An 18,964-nucleotide genomic window follows, 5' to 3' on the forward strand; every position below is an offset into this window, starting at 1 on the left:
TTTTGCTTCAGAAAAAATGTCCAAAGTGACAACTTTGCATGTCCTCGATCAGAAAGGATATGATGGGAATTACCTAGCGTTTCCCCCTGATCCAAAACTCAACCAGAGAAAGCTGCATTTCCGTTTTCTCTGGCATCTCATTTAAGTCGATTTTAAACCTTGGGAACTGTTGGCCATTTTGACACAGTGGCTGTTAAAAACTATATTATATAAACCAAGAATATTGTGTTCGAGCACAGTCGAACGCACGAAGACACGTTAATCCATAAATAGTAAACATAAAAGTAGCAGCAACCACCCAACAAAAGGGATATCATTTGAGTCACCGAAAAAAAAAGATCGAACGAGTACCAGACATGGTAAGAAGATTCATAAAGCCAAACAGCCCTAAATTATTTCTCGTCAAAAGGATTAGCATTACCTGTGTAAAAGAGGTCATTAGAAACATTTAAAGATTTGATTGTAATCTCAAATTCTCCATCTTACTTGTTTCATATTTTGAGGAAAAATATATTTGTCAGTGGATTTGTTGGTAAGACCTCATTATTTGACAAACAACGTGTTTAATAAAAATGTCGGCAGTACTGAGCTTAAATACGTTAATGTCGGAGCCGTATCTATTTTTACTCGTCTCTTGCCTTTGAGTCGTTTTCATGTTGGGCTTTTTCCCGCCTGATTTCATGCCCTTTCTTCCTGGGCATCTTGGGCTGAATCCCAAACTCTAATAGTGTAACATTCAATAAATTAAAAAAAAAAAAAAACCCTCTTCTCCTGCACTTGACCTGCCATGGGCAAATGCCTCGCAAGGGCATCGGAAAGCCGCTTAGCGGAAGCTGCTGTATCTGTTATGTAAGCAACAGCACCCCCGCGACTGTAGCTGAGCAGGAAACGTTGGGGAAAGGGAAGTTATCAGAGAGAGGAGCAGGAAAGTTGCCTGAAAGAAAAACAGAGGGGGAGGAGGGAGGGAGAAGAGGCCTGAAGAAACAAATCCAGTCCCGCCGGAGTCTTCTCCTTTGTTAAAGGCGCTCTGAACGTTTCCCTCCTTTATGCTTCTCTTCGTCCTTCTCTCCTTTCGTTGGTCTCTCCATCCAAGCCTGGCAGGTGAGGGCGCAAATTTAATCAAAAATATTCTCTCCGCATGCACGCAGCGAGTAGGAATGAGTAATGTCTTCATTTAGCTTTTAATTACTGTGCATCCTCCCAATCACCTGCTGCAACCTTTCTGCAATCAGGGGGGCACTCATCTCACTTCATTCCTCTCCCCTCCGGTCCTTGTCAAAACAAGTCCCATCACGGCCACCAACACATGCGCTCTGGAAGTAGATTAGTGACACTGATACAGTGTGACGGATGTGCCAAGCAATGAGGTTTTCACAATAAGCCAATATGAGGGATGTTTATCAAGTGTGCACACAACTGAGTGGGAGATTTTTTTTTTTTTCTTTTTCTTTTCAAAGTACCATGACAGTCTTCTGGTGGGGGAGGATAAGAAGTGTATTTAATCAACCAAAGTGTCGTTTTGATCCCACACTCTCATGAATTACTTTCCTGCTGGCTGTGCCAAAGCAATTTGCTCTTTACCAAAAAGTTCATTGCAAGCTATTCTTACAAAGCTTACAAGTACAAATATGTTTGTTTGTTTTGGGTTTTTTTTTTATTTTGTTTTTGGTTTAAACTTAGCCACAGTCCCAGCACTTTGAGCATTGTTTGAGATTTTATTTTTATTTTATTTTTTTGTCACTAAAAATGGCAGAAAACCTGCAACAAAGGTCCTGAGTTTCAGAGTGGAACCTCACACTACGCCCTCAAAAATTTTATCTTAAAGTAACTCTAGCATTGGGCTAAATCAGTCTAAAAGTGAAGATTTAGTGGTTTACTAAACCCAGTTTTAGATGTTAAATACAGCTGAGCTGAAAATATTCAACCAAGTTTGCTTCCGATAATAAAACAACATTGTACAGAAAAAATCAGTTTTGCGGAAACAAATGATTGTGCTTGTGTAGTTGTACATTTTTACATCCTTGTCAATAATCAGAGTTAAAGTCTTTATTTGCATCACATCAACCAAAGCCTTTTTATAATTACTGACCAGTTTTTGGATATTTCCACTGGTTTATCTTTGGTGGACTGAAAAACCTTCCGGCAAGTTTCCTCCATAAAATCTCCATCAGATTCAAGTCAAAAATCTTGCTTGGACACTACAAAATGTTAATATTCAGAAGAAACTTGTTTGTATATTTCAAACATTAATTTTAGAGTAAATAAGCCCGGAGTCCGAATAACTTTAAGCTTAGCTCAAGTAAGTAAAAATAAATCATAGGAAAGTAACGACAAATACAGTTTAGAACAAAATATTTATAAGAAAACTAATATTCCTATTGTTTTTCTTTTCAAACATAAGAAACGTTTCTCAGTTTATAAACTGTTATTTTTGTTTTACACGTGCCATCACAAATAAAACAGACATTTAATGAATCATATATTCTGTTTGCCTGCATTATGACGCAGCAAACCCTTTGTCATCTACCAAATATATCTGTAATTTATTATCTGTCCCTGTTATTTTTCATTGAAACCACTTGAGGATCTATGCATGCCTGAGGTGAGGTAATCTTCATCAGTGCAGACTGAACACCTGCATAGAGCAGCATAAAAGTGATTTATGGTTATTAAGATAACATTTACGTAAACAAAAGACTACTTTGTGCAGTATATGTTATGTTGTTTCATGTACATAATACGTTGGAGTATTATTTCCAGTGTACCTTTATAAGAAGGCGTAGCAACGCAATTGTGTCTGTTGTCATTTTGAAACTTGTAAAGTTTGACATGTCAAAATATGTAATCTATAAGTTCATCTCTCTCCCATCTCAACAGTTGATTGTGCTATTCGACATACTAGCATGAGTAACGGTGGAGAAAACGTTGTTTTTACAAGCAGAAACGTGGAGGCTCCGGTTGACGTTGCGATAAGTTTTCACTTGTTTATTGGTTGCATCTAAACTAAGTTTTAAAAACTAAACTTTCTATGTTGAGTCTAGATTTCTCCAGAGACTAAATGAAGGCTGCGTCTAGACTCAACTTTCAAATTGCATCTATTGCTTCCTGTGAGGAAACCTCCGGAGAGTTGACAGCTGTCTCCCTTTGGCAGTAGCACATCTGCTCGCAGGTGCATGACAACAATCAAGTATATGAGCAGAGGTGTATTTCCAGCCCTGTGCCAATAATGGCAGAGGCAAGAGTTTCCCTGCCTGTCAAAGTTGAGTCACGCGTTCAATTTCTGGCTAAAGCGGCCTGCCAGTCATCCTCTCTACCAAAACCGGCAGACGTGCCACTCACTTTGCTGGGCTGAAGTCATTTCAAATAGCTTTTCTTCTGAGCAGAAGCGCATAAAGATATGCTCCGGGATCCCACGCGTAGCAGAAAGGAGGGAGAGGAATCAGGTGACGGCGATCATGAGGCGCACTCGTCTTTGCACCTGCATCCTTTATCTTCTTCTCCTTGAAAACTGCAAGGCCATCAAGAATAATGCTGCGAGCCACACGTCAGAGCCGGCAGGATTGAAGCTGTCGGAGAGCCAGGAAGCTGCAGCAGGAGGGCTTGTTGTCCTGTTCGATGCAGCTTCACCGTGGAGTTGGCCACACACGCACATACACACGCCTACAGGCATTTCGTCACGATTCTCTCCTCCACCGGGAGATTCCCCCTGTGGCGTGTTTACAGGAATTGTGTCAACTGCCAGAACTTTGTGATGAATGTGTTGAGAGAGGACGCTTGTGAGTGTGTCTCCCTGCTCCAATCTGGGAATGATGTGTGAGGATGTTTCTATGGCATGAAGTAGTTTATATGTGTTTCTATGGTAGAGGTTACAATTGGTTTTTGCTCCAAACTTGCTCATTCCAGTTTGATCTGCAAACTTTAGGGCTGATTTCTTTTGTTGCAAGACAAACTAGAGAAAAATAGTCCTGCAGCTTAATTGGACTAACTGGCTATATTTGCGTATGTCCAGGTGGTGGACCTGTACTGGGGAGTTGATCCAGAGGAGTGGGACAATCCAGACCTGCAGAGACTCCGAATGAAACTCCTGGAAGAATGTCTGAAGACATCAGCCGGGCCATGCTTTGTTGTGAGTATTGCAAGCTTCCAAGGTACAATTAGACAAACTGAAAAGGATTCTGATTGTTCTGTTTTACCTCATTAACATATTAGTCTTTTATTGCAGTTCCACATTGACAAAATTGTAAAATTATGGAGGGGGGGGGGGGGGAACAACATAAAAAAGTTGTTTTTACAAAATCCATGTTGCCAAACTTTCTGGCTATTCCTTTAAAATAAAACATAAGTGAAGCTTTTATTTCTATTAACACTTTAACACTTTATGTTGTGCAGAATTTCAAGGAATTTTATTTTGTAAAATCCATTTCCATGATTTCTTGCCTCTGGACAGCCATTCAAGGACAGGTAATCTTCATCAGTGCAGACTGAACACCTGCATAGAGCAGCATAAAAGTGATTTATGGTTATTAAGATAACATTTACGTAAACAAAAGACTACTTTGTGCAGTATATGTTATGTTGTTTCATGTACATAATACGTTGGAGTATTATTTCCAGTGTACCTTTATAAGAAGGCGTAGCAACGCAATTGTGTCTGTTGTCATTTTGAAACTTGTAAAGTTTGACATGTCAAAATATGTAATCTATAAGTTCATCTCTCTCCCATCTCAACAGTTGATTGTGCTATTCGACATACTAGCATGAGTAACGGTGGAGAAAACGTTGTTTTTACAAGCAGAAACGTGGAGGCTCCGGTTGACGTTGCGATAAGTTTTCACTTGTTTATTGGTTGCATCTAAACTAAGTTTTAAAAACTAAACTTACTGAAACTAAACAAACTGAAAAGGATTCTGATTGTTCTGTTTTACCTCATTAACATATTAGTCTTTTATTGCAGTTCCACATTGACAAAATTGTAAAATTATGGAGGGGGGGGGGGGGAAACAACATAACAAAGTTGTTTTTACAAAATCCGTGTTGCCAAACTTTCTGGCTATTCCTTTAAAATAAAACATAAGTGAAGCTTTTATTTCTATTAACACTTTAACACTTTATGTTGCGCAGAATTTCAAGGAATTTTATTTTGTAAAATCCATTTCCATGATTTCTTGCCTCTGGACAGCCATTCAAGGACAGCCAGTTTGTGTTGATTCTCATAAGTTGTATGAATCAGCCTTTTTAAAGTTGCCTTTCTCCACGGTTCTCTGGCTGTTTTTTTTATCTGACACTTCTTGGCTTGATATCACAAGGGCTGTAGCTAGCTCTTACAAAAGCTACTCTCAGAGGATGAACAGCATCTGGAGTAAAGAAAGACTTTGAAAAAAATACTTTTTATGCCAGCTTTAAAAATGTCCACCAAAGTTTGTCTCTTTAGAAGTAAACCATGAAGGGCTGAGTGGTGCCTCTAAAGTCTTACATTTTGCTTTTTATCTCTGTACTTTGGTCCGATGTGGCTTGGAAGTCTTTTGTCTCAGTTTGCTTTGGTTCCACTTATGTTTAAAAAGAAAAATTCAAAATGCAGGTTATTACCGCTGCAGGTTATTTTCTCCATTTGGAATACAAAAAAGTTCACGAAACCATTCAGAACATCCCTTATACTAAAAAGAAAAAATGCTAAAGTATTCTAATTTATAAAAACCTAATGGTGCATTTAATCTGTACTTCAGGCTCTGAGATCGTTTCTAGCTTTGCTAGAAGTAATAAAACAGGGTCAGTGAGGGTCTACAGAGGAAGATCACAAGAGAGGGGAAGTGATTGTGAATTATTCAGATGGAACAGATTGAGTGTAAAGGTTGAGACAGAAGTGAGAGTTCACAGGTAAGGCATTATGGGTACAAAAGGAGCTCAATTGCTAAGCCATAACCCCTTCTTCTCAGAATGAGTTTGGCATCTCATCGTCTTCCTGCTTGCACCACTTCCAGATGCTGCTTTCAGTCAGAGGTTGCCTCGAATAATTACACGGGGAAAAAATGACAATGATTCTGTCATTTATTTACGCCTCATAATAAGCAGCTGAATCTCCGTCGGAAACAAAGACTGCTCAGCATCGTGTTGTGATCTGGCCTCTAGCACAACCTAAATTGATAACAAAAAATTAGGACTTTTTTCTGTGCAGCTGCCAGGAAAAATCCTAAATTAGTTTCAACTACATTTTGTACAAATGTGCAGAGATAATGTTTGTGATGTTACGCAGGTGAACTGAAACGATTGAATGTGAAATTAAATAAATACACCTGCTCCGTTTCTTTTGCTGGCATCTTCTAAACCTGAAGTGTTTTCATACTTTCTCCACAGTCTCTCTTTGCTCTGGTGTTGCTGCAGTTTCACCAACCCGACCTCTACTGACCCCCCAGCTGCATCACACTGATGGGTCAAACGCACACATTATCTCGGGTTTTTTGTTCAGTTCATTTTTCTTTCTCATGCCTTCAAACACAACCTCTGTGTCGTGACATTCAGAGTCTGTTAGAAGATACACACACAGATCCTTGGTGCATGTCTTCCCCATCTGGCCGGTTTAATGTTTAATGGCATATTCTAGTGGTCCTACTTCAGTAGTGAATGGGGATGGGGGGGCTTTATGCTGAGGGTCTCATGATAGCTGCGCAGTCTCATTCAGACATGTCAAAGCCAGCTGCTGTTGTCCCCGGAGCCTCTTGGCGCGGCTCCCCGTCAGCCAGCCGGCCCCGTTTTCAGAACCAGGAAGCTGAAAGCCGGCAGCAGCCACGGCAGTAGTGGTTTCTCTGATCAGATTCTGACAGTTCTAGGTTGTCTAAGGCATCTCTGGAGAGTGGATGTTTGTTTTCATTTTTTTCTGGGTGGTAGCTCTAGATTTGCATGTAAGTACAAGAGAAATTGTCAGAATAATTTCTTTTTTCTCTGGGTAAGTGGTTGTGCGTTGGGCTGTCGCCTACAATTCGGGGAATCCGCGCACTTGCGTGCGTTCTCCTAATTCCTCTGATGAAAACACACTCGCAGCCTCTCATTACCGTCCGCTTCACCCACTCAGGTGTCACCTCCGCGCACACACCCCTGCACACCCAAGATCCAGACAACTTCCACACAGCGTGGATCTGACAATGGAATAGGAATGAGCAGATGAAAAGAACAGAAGATAAAGTGAGGACACACTTTGGAAAGCCAAATTACTATCGATTTCCCCCCGCGTAAGCACGCTGCAGAAAGAGAAAGAACACAGGGAACGGTGACTGACATGTGCTGCAGGGCTGTTTTGTTGCTGCCACAGAAGATGTGTGCAACAACTGGAAACGTCTTTAATCTCCGTGCCACACGTAAACTGCCCCTCATTCTCGACTCTGCAGAGCCGTCCTGCAGGACCAGAATGAGAGCGTTCCAGGGGAAGACGTCGATGCAGTTTTATTTCTGTTTTCACACCTCTTTTGTCAGGACGTCTCTGTCTCAGAGCTCGAGAATACCATTTTCCTCCTCATAATGACCGCCTCGGAAAATCTAGCTTGTGAGTTTTTGGAGGTTTTCTTTACACCCTGATATGATAATCTCCTCTTTGCGTATGTCTGAGGACTAAATTGGTTGCATGTCGTTCACATACATACCGAACCACACCTTGGCGAGAGCGGCTTTTCTCCGTACCGTTGATTCCGGAAAAGCTGGTTTCCATGGCGATAGAGAGGGTTGGCATGGTGATAGTGTCATTGACCCGAAGATTAAGCATGACAATGAGCCATGACTTCTTTTCTCTCTTTCTTTCTCCAACAGTTTCAAATTCCCACGTGGGAAAAAAAAAAGAACCCAAAAAATCCAATAAATGCCTGAAGGATTAATTTCAGCAGAACATTTCAAGCTTCTAGATGTCTGCTGCATTAAAGGGGATAGTAAAAGATTCTCCTGCCCGTCTTTTACCTCCTTTTTACCTCCAGTCACATTAATGCACCTCATTATATAAAATATATATATATATATATATATATATATATATATATATATATATATGTATAAATTACTCATAGATTAGATTTGTTTGCATGTTGCTGATGTCTTCATCTGAGCTTCATATAGGGACTAAAGTGACAAATATAACCAAGCTGTAAATGTTTTGTGCTTCCACGCAGATGTGGAAATAAAAAAATTGTACTTGTCATGTCAAATATTGTAAGACACCGTTTCTTTCAAGCATAATTTTGTGTACACGGGAATGTTTCTTTTTTCCTGAAATGGGTCAGCTTTGAAAATGTTTTTAAGAGCCAACAACCCATTTTTTAGAAAAAGTGCCTGAGCAGTTGTCAAGGATGTTGCTGCTAAACACCATGTTTCGTGGTCATATCTTATTTTTCGAAGCAGTTATGCTATCTAAACATTAGCCTGCGGGAAAGAAACAATCAACTGTAAGAAGTGAATCCGTTTTACAGTTTAATAAAATTAGACATTTCATTAATTAAATACAGTACATTTTTTAAAAAATCAGATCCTCCTGTTCTGTTTGGAAACATCATGTTTGCCTCTCCTCTGCTGCAGACATCTACCCAGCTGACTGTGGGCATTGTGGATTAATTGACTGCATGACTGATTGATTTGTTAATTCATACTGTGGCTGTGCGCAATCTTAGCTGCCTCTCCCTGCTGGTTCATCAGATAAAGTGCACTTAGCCGGAGTATAAAACCCGGTCCAAGGATGGGGGGGGGACTGAGGAAAGAAGAAGGGAGGAAGAGGAGTGCAATGAACACTGAAATTGCATTTGTCCCCTCTGTTATCTTCCCTTTACCCTCTTGTGTTTCTCACACCTTCCTCTCCTCTGAGGAGGAATAAGAGCTCCACAAATCCCTCTTAAACGTCAGACACGCACGTACTGTACATGGACTGAAACATAAAAGAGTGAAGCTGCAGCATGAGTTAATCCGTTTAAGATGGTTTTAGCTCTCCAGCTAAGACAGATGTGTTAAAGCTCCTAAAAATCAGGACGTTGGGGCATTTTCTTTTTACATCTCTACCCTTTTTGAAAGTCATCAGGATGATTGGCAAACTTTTATGCTGGAGAGCTGGGTTGACAGGTGTGAACACACTCACTTATGTTAGCATTTTTAAACCTGTGTGGTGATTTGAAAAGAAAACTTTAGTTTCCACCTCCCCCCCATCTTACACAGCTATCACCCACTCCATTCGTCCTGCTGTAGCACTACAAGACGAACTGACAGAAACCTTGTCAGCAGCATGGAGAGTGACTGTTCCCTCTGTTCTCTCTGCTACATTTCTGTCCCAGTATCGCAGTCGTTTAGCCCAGTGCCTCCATCACTTACTGACACATCGCTGCAGAGCCGTGAGTCAGAAGCATGAGGTGACCTACAGGGCAGCACAGTGCTACAGAAGGCCTTCAGTGGCCTGAAAGTACCACTGATACGGTGCAGTGCTGTGAAAAGTTTTAGTCCTGCTTCAGTCGTCTGTCCAAGCATCCATAACAAGTCTTAAATTCATTTTCAAAAATCTAAGCTATATATATGTTATTTAAAGGTATTAATTGTCATAGAAGGACAACTTAATCTTTTACATTCTCATATATCCAGGGCTTTTTCTTCTCACTGGACTTTTCCGTAAAGGTAAAAGTTTGAATCTCACGCAAAAATCTTCTGTGATTTTAGGCAGTTGAAGCTACTGACAGCTTTTTTCATGTAACAGGAGTAGCTAAGCTTAAATTTGTCGACAAGTAACTGAAAGACGTTTGTTTTCGCCTCTGACTCATATCGGTTGACATTCCCTCTGAGGCTAGGCACAAAATAACTTTTACATGTGGCACAAAGAGTAGCAAACAGACCCCAGGAATTTCACCGTCTTTGCTATGATTGACTGTAAGGCAGCAGGATTCACTAATCATCGTCCATATTTATTGTTTCTTTGGTCTTTAATTCCATTCAAGGTGGCACTAAAACTCTTTAAAAGTCTTAAATTTGATTTGCCGAGGCTTGCAGATACCCTGTTTACAAGCAAAAATGCAAGCAAGCAAAAATGATCGTCTTTGTCCATGAGTGCATTTACAATCTAGCTTTCTGTGTTTCATTTGGTGTAGTGGCCTCCTCCTCGCCGATTGGCCTTTCAGCCTCTGTTGATACATGAGGAGCATCTTAACTTTTTCTCTTTATTTTATCTTATGTTTCTTTTTAAAGAATAACAGTCTTCCTTTGCTACAAAGTTGCTACACCAAATCGGTTTTTTGACATCTAGATGAACCTTTCCATTTAATTCAGACTTCATCTCACTGTTTTTTTTCTCAACATCTTTCAGTTTAATGTTATCTAATACAAAAATGTTTATTGAATCAAAAGTACACTATTAATTCCTGGAGGCGTCCCTTCAAAAAAGGGGGTGTCACTGATTCCCTTAATGGAAAACTATCTTTGCCGCCCAGATCAACCTTTGCCACTTTGTGCTTGTTGGACAGAAAAGTGCCCAAATGCTAATGAATCTCCAGCGGACATTTTGTGGGCTTTAAGAGTAGGCCATCCGGCAGACGACGCGGCATGCCATCATTAGATTTCTCCTTCTTCTCTGCATCTGTTCCCACTGAGAATGCCAAGGGAATGAGGACTCCAGCGTGGAGTGGCTTTGAAGCGTCATTGCCGGGGGCAAGCCGTCGTTTTCCTGCTCATTGGACCTCACAGTCATTTGGCTCGTCTCCCGCTCGGGCTTTGCCTCCTCCCAAAGGAGTGGCCTGAGGTGCATGAGAGTTATGTCACATGGAGTAAAACGGAAATCATCCGGTCATGTCACTGTAGCTTTTCTTGCCTTTCCTCTGCTCACAAATGAGTGGCAGACAGCGTTAGACAATAGGGAAACAAACTGCCCTGATTATTTCCAGGGATATTGGATCTACTGTCACTCATATCCATGGATGAGCAACCGGTTGGAAAGGTTACAGCTTGATTTTATGATGTCTCAATGTGCTCATTTTTCCTGCATTCAGACTTCAAATGTCATTTCAATAACCCAAACTTGTAGCTCAAAAAACCCCATGAAAATCAGATTTCACAGTTTACCTACAAATCCACATACATCCCTCGAAAATCGTATTTTCTTTTCTCTCCCACAAACAGCCCCATCTGTTGGATATAAAAAGAAAATCTGCTCATTTTCTTAATGCCGCTGATTACTGGGAATTATAAAATTTGGCCGAGTCTGCGTTTTTTTACGTAACAGTGTGTCATTCAAAAACATTTGCCATGTAGCACCAGGACAAATCTGCTGCATTCACCAGCATGAGGATTATTTACAAGGCAGGGATAGCAGGGAGCGAGCTTCCTGTTGTTCTTCTGCTTTAGGACAAATTTATTTAAATTAAATAATTTTATGGACGTAAAGGTGGCAGAAAATTTTGGGAAAAAGTTTGCTTTCTTTCAGAGCAAATTTATTGTGTGTTTCATAGCATGTCTAGTCCAATAAAACAGATCTAGAAAGAAAACTCCAAATTATTCAGGTTTTTAAATAAACATATTACATAAGAACTACTTAATTTGTTATATAATACTAATATTAAAATTAGTTTTATTCAAATTCAGCACAAAATCTTGATTTCAGTGAATACTGCCATCTTGAAATGATTCACCTTTCTGAATAGAACCATTTTAAAAAGGTCACATTGGTCCCTCTGGTGTCTCTTAATCAACTCCAAATGATCCAGTCGACTTTCTGTTTGTTTCATTGTTACTTGTTGTGGTACAAGGTTTAGCTAATGAGGCTTGACAATAATCTTTGGTAGTTCTTTGCATGCTATCTGGATTATTTCACTCAAGTTTTCTAGATTTCCCTCCTTATGCTCTGAAGGTCTAGGATTTACTTTATCAAATGATATTTTGTGTTTTATTCAACGGAGAATCTTAACAAATTCAATTGGAGCACTTTCAATATGGTTATGAACTCCAGGTATTTTGGAAGGCCTCTCTGCCATCACCCTAATTTTTCCTTAGATTCATGTCAGGACTCTGACTAAAATTACTGCCAATCAGAGGAAACTTGTTGGTAAAATTAAAGGATCGATTTAATGACAGGGCGATGAATAAATTTGTGCTCCTTGCTAGATATCAACAGTTAGCTGAAATCAGAAAAAATAAGAAGTATTGATGTAACAAAAAAACTTGGGTTTATGAGAAAAAAAGGCCAGAAAAATATTCAGAAGAAAACTAATTTGGAGTTTAACTGTTGGCTTGGGATTAAATTTATATTTCTACTAATTAAAGCTGTGGTATAAAGAAACCGCCTCAAGGATTAAACTGTGTCCACACAGAGTGGGGGTTTCTAACGATCCACCTGCACCACGGTAAAAGAGCCACGTTAGCTCCCGTTCTCGCGTTCCTCATCTTCTGTTGTCTCCGTCTCCATCCTGCCGTCCTCAGGGTCTGGTGGGTGAAAAGTACGGCAGCATCCGAGTGCCAGGCGAGGTGGAGTCGGCGGAGTTTGAGATGATCCTGGACGCGGCTGTGGAGGCGGGGCTGGACACCCACATTTTGGAGGAGTGGTACTGCAGGGATGAAAACTCTGTGCCACCCGCATACTACCTCAAACCCAAAGCCCAAATGCTCAAGAACTACCAGAACTCTGTGAGTCCTATCATGGTCTGATTAAGATGCCTTTCTGTCTGTATGCAAACATATGCAAACCTATTGGACATTTTCACATTTTGCCACATTAAAGCCACAAACTTCAAGGTGTTATAACAGAATTTTACACTTTTTTTAAATGGGCATTGGAACTGATACTTTGTTTTTTACTTTTTTTCCTCAATATAAGTCTTAAAGTGTGGCTTACGTATGTATTCAATTACTTGTGATTCAATACTTTGTACATGTGTCAACACATGAATACGTACCGGTCTGAATTAGGGCCGCGCTGTGTTTCATCATTTCATTTATATTATTTCATTTTCCCTCTACTTCACTATTTACCACTGCTCTGAAAAGCAATAAAGTTTGTGGTTGTGATGTGAAAACTTACAAAAAAGTTCAAGGGGAATGAACGGTTCAGTTTGACTGAACTTTGGGGGGAAATTGAAGCTTTGTTTTCTGCTGTTATCTTGTAGATCCACAAACAGGATTTGTAACCCGTGAATGAAATTTTTATGGGCATGTCATTATTGTAGATTTGTGTTCTTATATCCATGGTATGAAACACCCCAGCTCTGCCTGATAAACGCATTTTATCTGCTGCTGCAGAAGGGAGGCTTTGCATCAAGTTTGCGAGTGCAGTTGTTTTTGTTCAGGCAGCTCTTAAACCCTTTTCATGTTTTCTACTTTAATGTTTTCCCGGCCGACAACTGGCCCCATAAAATCCTTTAAAAGCAGTTTTTTGTCAGGGAGGTTTATTCTGAAAACCCTTCTTTAAGGTTTTACGTTATGTTTTTGAGAGTGAAATTAAATAAGTGGTTGAGTATACTTTAAAATGTCATAAAAACACGAGAATATTTTTGCACTTCTGCTAATGTTAATGACTAAAATTTGGAGAACGCTCTGAAAACAGACCAGAAAAAGTCTCAGACTGATACAAATTTCAATAATATATAGATTTTTTTTCCCCCTTTCTTATTGTTCAGATATGGTCAGTACTCACTCAGACAAGAATGGCAGCTTTCCTTCAGTACATGACGAGCGTTACAGTCAGCCTTTCCTCTCTCTGCTCCTCATCCCCTTTTAGATGGAGTCGAGCAGCGCAGCAAAGACCAAGAATGACAAGGCCTGGAGGAATGTGTCAGAGGAGATCAAGAGGATCTTCCGGACGGCGGTGCTGCAGCTGCAAGAGAAAGGAACCATGAAGAGCGCGGACGCCAACAAATTCCTTTGCTCTGGTGAGATTCGGGCTTTCTGTTTCCTTTTTTTGGGGGGGGGGGATTTCAAGACAAATTTTTTGAATTGTTCCTGTTAAGCCATGGTCTAAACCTCACCTCTGACCTTATAAAAGTCAGAGGTGACACTTTTACTGTTTTTTATAAAAAACATTTTTTATAAACTCTGAATAATAAATCTTTTTTTATTTTGAAATTAAGATATATTTTTTTATGTTTTCCATACTTAATAAGTGCTAAAACAAATACTCTGCGATAAAATGTGTTTTTAATTCCTTTTTTCCCCACGGTCCTATTATGGCAAACAATCCTTGTCATTTTTAAGGCAGGTTTAAAATTAACTCTTAGCAATAGCATAATTCACCTTTTGAGATGTTATTTGCACACTGTGTTCCTTTGCTTTGGGTTCTTCTCAGTTAAAGGGTACTGTCTCTTTAAGAGATTCTGATTTCCTGTTTTTTTAACTTAATGTCTAAAAAATGGTTGTAATTGATTTTGGTGCTGCAGAATAAGTGAAACACATCAGATGGGGACAAAAAGAGAAAAGAGGCAACAGATTCCTTTCTTTTCCATCCACCACAATATACAGGCTTAAATATACACACACTCATATTTATTTATATGTCCATTAACATGTTGCACTGCAACCACATACTTTGTGGTCTTCAACAAGGTCCTAATCAATTCTGGTTGAAAATTATAATGGTAAACTAACTTAGCTTCCTAGCATAGTTCACAGATTGTCAATTATATTAACGTTGGGGTTGTTGTAGAAGTTGAATGTTAGCCTGTTTTATCCATTTAAAGGCAGTTTTCATGCGTGTTTGGGATCATCTTGTTTGATGAAGTACTCGTCTTTTTATCAGCTCAAAAGACGAGAGCGATGGGATGAATTTTCTCTTTTGTTTAACTCGTGCAGCCTGTCACAACCTTTTAAAAGACAGTTTTTTGTTACTGAAACAAATGGTAGATTTTTTTTAAAGCAACTTTAATGTATTTTCTTGTTTGCCATTGTCTAGACACTTTTATTCATGGTGCGTTTCCTCTCTGATGTGTTTAATTTTATCCAGGTTCTTGTTTTTTCCTGTAGCTTATGTTCATTAAGAGCAGAAGACCTAAATCTGTCAGAAGCTTTATATCAGAGCAGTGTTGTTACTGTAAAGCACATGAATAATTTTAACTTCGGAACTGAATTTTATTTCAGTTAAATATAGCTACTAGACAGCTAAAATGTTTGCTTACAATGGATTGCTGTTACTTATATTTATAAATCTTCTTTACATGAATAACCTTGACTGAAACAGACAACTGAGCACAAATATGCAGTTAAAATGTCGATCCGCCTTAAGAGACCTAATGATTTTTAGTGTAAAATCAACCTAATATTCTGCATTATATCCCCTAGAAAACACTTCAATAAAAGTGGAACTATAATAAACTCAGAACAACAACACATTAATCTGCTTTTTAAGCACCACAAACTGAGTCTTACAGGTTTGTGTCAATCAGATAAAAGATCAAGGAGTCAGACTGGTCAGATGAAATGTTTACCTGAAGACAAACCACTGCTTCCCTGAACCATCTTTCTACCACAGGGATGAAGTAAAAAAAAAAAACAAGACGGTTCAAATGTAATTTTTCATAAAGATGTTTTTTGGAGAGAATTGGTAAACATCAGCCTATTTCTACTGACAGAGAAGCAGCGACTTTATGCACAATGACAATAAATGAGTCACTATAGAAACATCAGAAAGACTGATACATAAATGAGTTGTATACTGGTCTCTGCAGGTTGAAGCAGCAGCAAAAATAGTCACTTGCTAGTCGATTTCTCTCTGGTTCCTGTCTTACAACATTTTAACTGAGTCTGAAGTAAAATATGTTGAAACTATGTTCAGTTGTTCTCAGACTGGAAAGCTAATTTAAGCTGTGGTCACACTTTTATGCTGATTGGTATTAAGTGTTATAGCTGGAGCAGCCCTGAGCAGGCTTTTTCCAGCAGATACAAATTTTTAATTTTCTTTCATTTCTATTTCATTTGTACTATACCACATACACAGGAAGAGATTGTGCTACCAGTTCTAATCCCTATTAATTACAAAATATGTTCTGAACCTTTATGTTATCCTTAATGGACTCATAGAAGAACCTCAATGAATAAAAAAAGAAGATAAGGAGAATAATGTCCTATTCTGATCCCTTAAATGACTGATTGTTTCATCTCTTGTCATGGTTCTTATACCAAAGTGCTTTTCACATCTAAAAAACCTTGAAAACTCTCATTTTTGTCACTGCAGCTTTGGAGGATGAACTGGACTTTGCCCTCGGGAAACAAACACCCGCCTTCCTCAGGAAATGCGTCTGCTACATACGCAAGATCTCTAACTTCGACCGCTTCGCCAAGCTCCCTGAGATGACCCGCTACATGGACATCGTGGTGAGCGCCGACCGTGTCATGCGCAACCAGGAGGCCTACGAGCGCCTCTTGAAAGTGCGCGACGAGTTCATCCCCACCATCGTGGCCGCCTCCAACCTCCGCGTCTACTCTTCGGTCACTCACTGCGACATGAAGCTGGGCTACTCCCAGGAGGTGGAGAGCCACTACGTGGAAGGTCTCTGCAAGCAGTTCTACGAGGACATGGTGGACATCATCCAGGCCACCGTGCAGCAGAACTTTGACACAGAGACCGACCCACTGTATGATGAGATTTTGCAGCACCTGTCCCTGTGTAAGACCTACGCGACCCTCTATAAGTACAAGTCAGAGACTCTGGATTACGTGCAGGAGTACCTCATGCCGTCTAAAGGGAGCAGGATGAGCCCTCTGGTGGTGTACGGAGGGCCTTGCACCGGAAAGACGCTGCTGCTGTCCGAAGTGGCCAAGCAGGTGAGGCGTGAACACAAGGATGTCCTCCCTGGCACTTTTTACTCCTCAGTTATCTCAGTTTGTTCGCGCTTGCTTCCGTCTGTCCGTCTGATCTCAGCATGTGTCCATCTTTGTACAACAAAGCATGAGGGAGCGTGCAACTGTTCATCTTCTCGCAAGCGCTTGCTCGCTTGACCATCTGTGCATCTGCCAAGAGGCACTCCATCGCCGTGCATGCATGTGTCGTTCATTTCCCGTGAAGCCAAGCAAGTGTGCACAAGTTGATATGCATTTTTTTTACAACTCTGCTTTTTACTTTTTGTCCATTTGCCAATGTTGGCAGGGACACTTTTAATGTTGTACTTTTTATTACTACTGTTATTTTTATTTTTATTCTCATCTTTCACCCTTTGCTTGTGTGGCTGCCATCTGCCTGCCCAGCCACATAAAGGTCACCGTACAGATGTCCTCAATCTATTCCTCCAGGGTCACACATTAGCTTTATGCACCTTTTCAGGTTAAAGAGACAAATATCATGATTAATGTCGACATTTATGTAGTATCTCAACGGCAACTGCATTCTTTAAATAAAGAAAGGAATTAAATATACAGTTTTAAACTTTAGAGTAATATAAAATATCCACACATGCATGTAAAAGTATCTTAGCCCATTTCAGTGGGACAGAAAGTTATCCATTACAATGATGTGGAGGAAAATGAAAACAAAGTTTTCTATTTTTATTATAAATAAATATCTGGAATTTTGCTGTCTTTGAGCATTTACCCCCCTTTGTTCTCATGCCTCTAAATAAAACCCAGTGCAACTGGTAGGGCAAGATTTGATGGGGGAAAGAATCTTTAGTTATTGGGTTCATTCTTTCAACAATAATGTTGATGGTAATGATAGTTTTTATTTGTAAAACCAGTATCAAAAATACTGATAGTTGTATGGTTTTGTCAATTGCCCTCCAGGACCTTTAAGTAATTCAGAAAAAAGCCTTATAGATACCTGACTACTTCCTTTTTCTAATCAACTTTTCAGTAATTTAATCTTAGTTTAAATCAGCAGTTCTGTGAAGGTCTTAGATGTTTATAAGATAACATTAGGAAATAAAATCCATAGCTGAGGTGAGAGAATCTGAAATAATCCCATAACTTCAGAAATCTGGCTTGTTTTGAAAGAAAGACAAAAAGAGAGCCATTTCTTTTTAGGACAAAAGCCGTAAGAAGTCTTATTTACAGCCTCCAGAAATATCTGCAAATGTGAAAGCGCCTGGTTAGATCAGAGTAAAGTTGAGCTTTATGTCCTACATGCAAAATGCTGCAACAAGCAGAAAACTACAGTCACCCTGAGCAAACCAACCCTATGGTGAAACACGGCAATAGCAGCATCATGCTGAAGGGATACTTTACTTCAAGATTTACCTGTACTGAATTTTATTTAGAGGTATCTGAGTGGTTGGGGACCAAAACAAATGTGTGTTATATTTTAAAAAATAATAATTTAAGTGAAAACTTTGTATCATTTTTCTTCCATTTTATAAGTATCCACCACTTTGTTTTGGTTTATCACATAAATCCCAATGAAGTGCACAAAATTCATGTTTACGATGCAACAAAATGTTTAAAATATTTGTTAGAATACAGATAACAGATACATTTAATTAATTTAGACAAATATCACTTCACATCAGCATTACTGCTTTAGTGTAAGTGGATGGGAATAATTTTTTGTATTCAGATTTTTGATACCAGCTCCATGTAGACAGAGTAATATTTGAATATTGTGCACAACGGACTTGAGAGAGAAAAGTGTTCTGAGGTCACTGAGGTTCCACTATAGTCCCAATGGAGGTAATTTACACTTGATTTGCTTCATCTAAGCCTGCAGAGTGTGGTGTAACATAAGAGGGCAGCTAAATTCTTCCAAGTGATCTGAGTTGTGCATTAAACTACTATTAGAGCAACATCCAGCTATTTTCTATTTGCATGAAAAAAAACTAATTTTCCCAATGTAGATAATTGGTCATAGCACTTTTACTGGCAAATATTTGGTTATTTCCTGGGCCTCTATCATTAAACCAAAAGTACATCCATTTTTCTCTGCCATTCTCCTTTTTATGAAGAAAGTGGGAAAATGAAAGTGCGATAGTGACCATGTTTATTTACAAATTCATATGATAAATTTTATGGCTGGTTCCTGTCTCAAAAAGAGTGTTGCCTTAAAAACACTCTGCTATTG

The 18,964-nt window shown here is 39.4% G+C and overlaps 1 protein-coding gene across 4 annotated transcripts in view; it reads left to right on the top strand.

Annotated features, from left to right (window-relative positions):
* The window catches only part of nwd2 (NACHT and WD repeat domain containing 2), a 44,293-nt gene that overhangs the window by 15,816 nt on the left and 9,513 nt on the right, over positions 1-18,964 (top strand). For all 4 annotated transcript variants that reach the window (XM_023346457.1, XM_023346458.1, XM_005804765.2 and 1 more), the window contains 4 exons: positions 4,010-4,126; positions 12,415-12,618; positions 13,709-13,859; positions 16,154-16,743. In XM_023346457.1, coding sequence (XP_023202225.1) covers positions 4,010-4,126; positions 12,415-12,618; positions 13,709-13,859; positions 16,154-16,743 — 1,062 coding nt within the window. The remainder of the gene's footprint in view (positions 1-4,009; positions 4,127-12,414; positions 12,619-13,708; positions 13,860-16,153; positions 16,744-18,964) is intronic.

This window comes from Xiphophorus maculatus, chromosome 14 (assembly GCF_002775205.1).
Source record: "Xiphophorus maculatus strain JP 163 A chromosome 14, X_maculatus-5.0-male, whole genome shotgun sequence".
NCBI lineage: Eukaryota > Metazoa > Chordata > Actinopteri > Cyprinodontiformes > Poeciliidae > Xiphophorus > Xiphophorus maculatus.